The following is an 8,095-nucleotide window of genomic DNA, read 5'->3' on the forward strand; positions in this document are numbered from 1 at the left end:
CCCTCCTTCGCCGCCCGCCCGGCGCATGTGGCCGCCCCAGGGCGGCAACAAAGGGCCCAGCGCCGCCCCGGCGGCTGCACGCACCCCAAAAGTTAAGAGCGGTGTCGGGACACGCGTGGTCGCCGGCGTAGCTCTCGTTGTTGCCATCCTCGTTACCCCCGTACCGGCGCCTCGCCTGACGGCCAAATCAGCAGCGCTGTCTTAACACCGGGGAAAGACTCTCTGGGAAGAGGTGTCAGCCGCACGCGTTACACGGCGGCAGGGCAAGGGGCACCCTGTTAGTTCAGGTTTAGAGTTTGGGTACCAGGACCGCATCATTCTCCTGAGGAGCGGTGGTCTGCCACCTATCGCTCTTGGGGCGGAGCTGTGAGAATGCTGCCGCCCCTACGTCTGTGCCACATGCTCCCTGGTACCACTCCCAATTCCCCATTACAGTCAAATTAAATAATTACTAACTACAGACAGCAGCAGCGACGCTCCTGCATTCTACTTGGGAAACTGCTAAGTGCCCACACACACGCACTTCTTGTGGAAGGCACATTAAATAACAGTGGCCAAACCCCACTGCCTGTGAATGGAAGGAGTGGCAGAGGTCAGCAGAATGACCTGAAGGCCTATCCACCACTTCACACCTCACTCCCAGCTTCTGCTGTGACCAGCAGCAAGGAAATCTTTTACTCTTAGTGCTCATTCCTAAGCTTTGAAATGTTTAGATGCTTCTTGAAAAGCTCCTGTTTCAAGCTGCCATTTATTGGAAGCACCTGTCTGGCTGGGGTGGCAGGGAAAGTGATGTATTTAATGGATATGCAGTTGTCACATGCTGGCCAAACATTTTGAGAGCTCACAAAGCTGAGCAGCAGTGAATCCTCCAATATATCCCCTCCTGCCCTGCTTACTGCCAGGCTGTACATTACTTGCCCTGCACCACCCAAACACAACTCAGAGCCTGCCCTAGAACCTGTGCTCCCCTCCAGGCTCTCTGTTCAGCCCTGGGATCCGCTGGCCCCAGGCTCCCCTCAGCCCACTCACCAGCCCTACAGCTGACAAGGCTCCCACTGAGGGCACAGCTCTGGCGGCCTGGGAGGGCTGGAGCAACAAATGATACCATTTGCTGTCAGGGCTAAAAATAGTATCTGGAGAATGAATAAAGGAAAGTGTGGTTATTGCACTCATCTTCTCTCAATGTTCTCAACAATGCTCTTTTTCTGTCCTCAAAGCTAAGATTTACTTTGTAGACTAGCACTGGAGAGGAAAGCTGGCCAAAACACTTCCTTTCTCATCAACTGCCACACAAAGAAGGGGACAAGACTTTTCTAAGCACTTTGTTACTGCAGCTTTTGCTGGAGTAGTTGACAGAGAAAAGGAGGTGGGGAGCAGAGGCAGAAAAACAAAAATAAAATTATGCTGAGAGAAAGTGGTAAAGAAACCACTGATGAATGACCCTCCTTTAGGATGCACATGTAGGATACACCCCGTGTAACGCATCTTATTGACTAGTAATGAGAAATAATGAAAGACCCAAACCAAGTATAAAATCTCTTCTAATTGACCTTTAAATTGTACACAACTATAAGCTTATGAAGTACGAGACTAAAGGCGTGTCAGTGAAGTCTCTCAGTGCTCTGAGATGGCTTGCATAACTCAAAACTGGTTTAATTACTCAGGGGTAATTTACTGACTGACCCTCTGAAATTCATGTTGAACCACTTACAGTAGTAATGTCAATCTACTTTAAAATATCTGAACAAGGCTTATTTGATCTCAGGATTTAAGTATTCTGGGCTTGTCATACACACTATCTTCTGTACTTTGTCTTTTTTATAGACGGAGGCATATTAAGAAAAACAAACAACAAATCTGCAGCATGGCAGCACACAGCCTAATCCCCCTCACTGTTGTGTCTTGGGCGGCAACAGATTAAGATCAAATAGGTGCAAGGGGCAGTACTCCCACTTGCCTGGCCCCTCCCTGCCGACCGAGGTCATTGCTTCTGTGCAACGATGACTACATCACTTACAGAAGCAGGCCCTGAACAGCCACACTTCTCAGCCTTGCAGTACAGGTAACAGAAACAAGATTGTGAATTGTGGTGGTCCCAAAGTTGCTTCCTGAGCCATTATGTCATCCATTCTCTGGAGGCAGCAGCTTTCATCAGAGGAGCATGATGCATGGCTGTAGCAGCCTTCCCCCTCAGCCTTTAATTTGAGACACAGAGCCTTTGATTTTAAGAAAGTGAGATAAGGAAAGAAAGATCTTGCAAAATCACATGACTCCAGGCGCAGTCGCTTTAAAAGCAAATGGACATGAGAGAATCAAAACAAATCCAAGGCAGTTCACAATAGCTACCATCTTCTATGGTCTTGCAATTATAGTATTTATGCATTTTTAGACATTCCCAACATGCCATTTTCACAAGACATTAAATGAATATGACATGCTAAAATTATTCCCTGCTCTTCTCTCGAGTAGAATCACCCCCTCCTTCTAGATAGGACAGGGTTCCTCTATTTTAATGAGGATTGAGTTCTGCAATGTCCTGCAGAACTAAATCCCAGGAGTATATTACAAAAATCAGCTGCAACAAGAGTATAGGAGTTTTAGAAAAAGCAGAAAATCAGATCTTAAAAGGGTTTTGAAGCCCAGCTATGAGTGCAGTATTTTGTGTTACAACTGCTACTACAGAGTAACAAATTATTGGATATTTGGCATGTTAGAACAAAGTTTTTGTTTGCAGTTTTTATCTGTTGTTGCCTAGGTGATAACTCCAGCATCTACAAAAGACTGCTCTCTAAAAGCAGTGCTGGACCTGTCTATGGCTAGTGGAAGAAACAAATCTGATCAATTTTCTGAAATGTTTATGACATTTCACAAGAGCTCTGACCAGGTGTGTTTCAGAAATCTTGAAAAAATGGTCACTGGGCACCTTCAGGGCAGCAATCCTGATACGATTCCCCAGTGTGTTGCAGTCACAAAGTGACTATGAAGCTCCCTGTGGCTGTTCTGCAAATCTCTGAAGAGGAGATGGAAACAATTGACACATATGTGGTCAATCTAGTCCTGCCAAGTTATGGCAGATGCACTGTGCATATGAGCCTGTCTTCCTATCACTCCATCAGCTACACGTGGGTGTAAAGTTAACATGAGTTCCCTACATACGCAAACCAGGCAGGATTAACCAATTTGGAGAGCACTGCTCTGTATTCCAGAGAGATGGACTTTCTTCTAGAGGAACACTCCTAGCTCCAGGCTAAGGTGGCCATAGGGAAGCTCGTCTTTCTCCTTTCTCTACTGAGGGTTTAGGGAGATGGCCTTCACTAGAACAAATTCGTTCTCTGTGAAAAGCACGAACCTCAAACACAAACCTCTGAGTCATTAAGGCAATAGACGACAAACTTTCTGTTCCAAAGAGTTGTGTGCCATCTCACCCCAATGTCACATAAATGTTTCAACAAAGCATTTAATAGGGAAAAACTGAAATATGCATCAAAATAAACTGGAAAAGCCAACATGCACTATCACAACTGTTGTCACCTGCATCAAAGGCATTTAATCCAGGAAATCAACAACCTTGAGCACTTTTAAATCAATCAATTTTAAACTATATGCAAGGTGGCCTCAGAAAGGGGATTATGCTCCACAGAGTAAATGGACACCAAACTTCATGAGTTCCTGATAAATGACCTGAGGGAAATGGCTTCCTGCTCAGAGACCTGGCAATTAATTCTGCATGCATGAACAAAACACATGAGGTTTCTCAACATCACTAACAACACCCTGCCCAGTAGATCAAGTCCAAATAGGAACATCAAAGCCTCAGAGAAATAAATGAGCAAGCCATTGTACGCAGAGAGGCTGCAGGGAAAGGGAGAAATAAAAATCCCAGCTAGCTCCTGCAGGTGACCTGCCAAAGCCCTAAAACTCTTAACACAAGCACATGACAATGGAAGACCTATTACCAGTGATTGCATCTCCTTTCAGCTCTCTCCCTCTTCCTGCTCAGTGGAGGTCATCAAATTGAAACACGCAAAGTTTCACATCACAGTCTTTGACTGGAAACGCAGCCCTTAGTGGTTGTAGGCTTCATCCCATCAACTTATCAAGATCCACCTTAAAACAATTTTATCTCATTGTCCTTGCTACGTTTTTTTTTCCAAAGTCCTTCTAAAATATAATTTCTTTTACCTCTCCCCTTAAATTCTTCCTTAAGAACTGTTTAAGTACCATTACTATTTCTGGTAGCATAGTCCTTTGGAGTAGGGATCACCTGATCACCTGTATCAGCCAAAGGGGCCAGCAGCTGCTCTTCAACAGAAAGCAGACATGCCAGCAGCTGCTTCACAAACTGCTCTCTGCTGTGGGATAGAATGAGGACCCACACACCTGACCCATCAGGCAATCTGACAAATAGGCTATCACTGTCCCAGACCCTCCTAGAATGTACATGCATAAACTGAGAGAGAGTACAAGATCCATCCATGATCGATGCATATATATTCCAAAAGGGTCATGTTTCAGCACCTGCTACTTAGACAACTATAGAAAATAAAATGTTCCTGATTTTAGAAGTGATACAGACAGTACTTATCCAGTGGCTTTAAAATGGAGGGTATTTAGATCACATACTATATGCTGTATGGTCAGAAATAATTATTTATACTTTTAGAGGTTTAGCTGTCAGCTCCCAGTCTTACTGCCAGCCTCATGACCAGAGTAGCACATCCCAGTGAGAGTGGCACACTAATATGCCCAACAGAAACCAGATGGAGTTAAATCTGTTTAATTATATCAGTAGAAAGCAGTTAAGAACAACAAATTGCTTTATTCTGACAGAAGTCTGAACTCTGCACACTACACCAAATCTAGCATTCCCCTAGATATCAGTATTCTACTAGATTAAAAAATTAGAAGGTGGGAGAGACATATGCCCAGTGGAATTATTGCTGTAGTCTTAATATTTTGGGCTAGCACCACACTCAGTAGACACAGAAGTACTGTGAAGCTTGTCAGGCTTCATTTAAAATACAGTAGCTGTGACTTTACATGATAAATCATATAAGGAAAAGAAATCTAAACACAGCAAGCATGACAGCCCTCCTGGAAGGATATCTTTTGACTCATAAGGAGAAAGGAAAGGTTCACATCCTTCCCTTCCTGCTCCACAGAGGCCTCTCATATCCTGCCCAGTTCCCCGGCCAGTCATGGAGCACAGCATCACATTTCTTAACTGCAAGGTGGTAGCACTACCTCAGCCAGTCGAGGGGCTCTGGGAGCTGGAGCATGACTGGTGAGGAACACATATCCTGAGGGAAACCACTGCCACAATCCTGCTCAGGTGCACATCAGGCCACTCCAGAAGTGCCTGCAGATCAGGACTCAGCTGCTTCCCACAATGTCAGGCACTGTCTGGAGATTTTCCAGAAATTACTAAGACTCTTGTTCTTTGTGTTACTTCTGCCTTCTCCACCTAAACTCAGCATCCCCTCTTCTTCACCTGCACAGCAAAACCAGTCTGGATGCATTGTTTTTTCTTGTCAGCATTGAAATAATTAGCATTCACTTTTTCCTTAGCTTTCTGCTGCACTTTTACAAAATGTTTTCTAAACCTTAATTATTTTTTCAGAAAGGAGTTCAGCATCCTTTGAGATACCTAGGGGTAGTCTCTGCACTGTCATTCACAGGAGGCTGCTCTACGGATTGAATTGTTTTCATAAGCGGCTGATAGAAGGGATGCATACAAATCTTTTTTGTAAGGGACTTACAAAGGCCATAGAGACAGAAGTTTTTAGCTCAGTGCCCTTTGGCTGCTCTTCTCCCAGATAATTTTAGAACTGTGGAAGTAAAAAAGGTGAAAAGCTTGCCTCAAAACTGGGAGTGGAGCATCAGCCTGTCCTTTTTCCAAGTGTGCTGTCCTTTGATTCCTTTGTTGAAACTCCTAGTAAATTACTAATGAAAAGGAGTCTGATGATCTCATACTAAAGCACATCATAAAAGTAGTATAAGGTACAACTCAGTAGTGTGTGGTAACTGTGTATTTCAGAGATGCTCAGTGCTGATGTAAGTATCACTCCAAGTTCGCTGCGGTAAGATGAGAAGAGCATCAACAGAGATAACCAGTCTCACAGGGTGACACCTATATTACTGCTCTCTTTGTGACCAGTACAAATTATTAAGATAAAAATGTATGTACCTCAGAGATTATTCTTATTGTGTCTCCCTTTGAAAGGGAAACAAACATTTTTAGAAATAATACTTCCCGGAAAAAGAAACCCAAGAGCTTTCAATAATTTCAGTTTCATTACTTGTATCTTTGCAAAAGCAACCAAGCATGAAATGCAAATGCAGATCTTTAAATGAAAATGTTATCTGCCTGTTATAGAGAGAAAACTTTACAGAGTTGCCCTTAACAAAATATTATTACAACAAAGTATGTGTGACCCAAACATGTCAACTATAGAGAGTTGGAAGAAAACAAAAGAGAAAGAATTGCTAATTGCTTAGCTTCTCATTCAGAAGAGATCACATCCATCCAAAAGCGACCTCCTCCATGTTGGGATTCAGCACCTCCACACTTCACCTAACACCCATTCCTCAATTTACCAATTAAATAGTGCCATAAAACATAGCAGAATAAAAACTGTTCCTCAAATGATTCTCTGAAAGTTAATACTCTCCCCCCTCTTCTCAACTCCATCTGAATCAGCAGAAAACAGATCCTACCAAAGCCTGACTTTCAGTCCCACAAGGATTCAGAACTGAGCTTAGGCTTTGCACTTTTAAAGCCTATGTTGTAAGTCACATAAATATTTTAGCAACAAAGGAGTAGGTGGGCCTAGTTAATGCAGAAGCTGACCAAAGAAACCTGCCTGATGCCCTCAGGCACAGGTTTCTAGATGTGTTTTCTGATGATCTAGGCACAGGTGACCAGATGAGATAATCTGAAGTTTGCTTGCGTATCATGTCAGCCTGAGGTCAATTCTCCCTACTGCAGCCACTGGATAACAGTGTACAGGCTTCAATCCCTTCTTTCATATCAGTTTCTGGTGGGGTAATTCCTGCTCTATCACCAGAGCTTCTCCTCTTGCTTCCATCCCGAGAAACAGCTCTCACCAGCTCTCTTCCTTCACTTGCCAAACAGCTGCCCTGTCTTCCATTTTAAAGGCTTTCTGCCCATTCTCCAAAGCACCACATCTGACTAAAACAGGGGTGTCCTCCCCACATCAGAGATGCACCCCTGACTGACCTTTGTGCCATGCAGCAAGCCCAGATACACACATAAAGAGAGAGTTTATGGAAAAACAAATGGCAGTTGACCAGCAAGCAGAAAAGCAGTTGTGTTGCAATTTCTGTTGTAATGATTAGTGTTCAAAAATCACAGATGTCAGGGACCTGAATATTACACTTTCATTTAAATATACTGAAATTTTTAAAGTAAGACTTTTGGAGTGCTTTAGCTTCAATTGTCTAAGTCATTAGGGTGCACTTAGGTCTTCATTCTTTTACTGAAAAGAAAAATAAAACCCAGAATTTACATCTTCATTATTTTAAAAACAGCAGCAAATTGAAATTTTTACATCACTGGCTGCAGGTGCTAGGATGTTAAATAAATCATCAAGCCAGTGATGAAATCTGGAGCATTCACAAGACTGACAATGCAGTCAGGATGATAAGTATTCATTTCAGCTGTGGCTGTAAACATAGGCATGAGCTTGATTCAGAGTCTGTACTCCTCTAGAGAAGCCTTATTCTTCACTGCCCAGCAAGCTATACCATCAATCACTCTGGGCTCTCTCAAATCAGAGTTTCAAATTGCCATGGAAAAATATAATAAAACCTGCTTTGCACTCTCTAATAAGAGTTATGAAAGAAATGGAGAATCATATCCAATCTGTAGATCTTATTTTTCCTATATTGTTAATAGCATGTTTCACTTCATAAACTTCATTCAATCCTAGAGAAAAGAGAGAAACCTCTCTATACAAGCAGGCCCACACTGCACTTCGTGTCCATAAATTCATTGAAGGGGCACGAGACACTTATTACCTCTACAACACAGTGAGGAGGGGGAGTAATTCCAAGGAGCAGCTGCTTCCAGTTA

At 43.2% G+C, this 8,095-nt stretch overlaps 1 protein-coding gene across 2 annotated transcripts in view; it reads right to left on the bottom strand.

Annotated features, from left to right (window-relative positions):
- Positions 1-163, bottom strand: part of SASH1 (SAM and SH3 domain containing 1) — a 122,250-nt gene extending 122,087 nt beyond the window's left edge. For both annotated transcript variants that reach the window (XM_031056232.1, XM_031056231.1), the window contains exon 1: positions 85-163. In XM_031056232.1, coding sequence (XP_030912092.1) covers positions 85-147 — 63 coding nt within the window. In that variant the 5' untranslated portion in view covers positions 148-163. The remainder of the gene's footprint in view (positions 1-84) is intronic.
- Between the last annotated feature and the right edge of the window lie 7,932 nt (positions 164-8,095).

The sequence above is a fragment of the Geospiza fortis genome, unplaced genomic scaffold (genome assembly GCF_000277835.1).
Source record: "Geospiza fortis unplaced genomic scaffold, GeoFor_1.0 scaffold162, whole genome shotgun sequence".
Taxonomy (NCBI): domain Eukaryota; kingdom Metazoa; phylum Chordata; class Aves; order Passeriformes; family Thraupidae; genus Geospiza; species Geospiza fortis.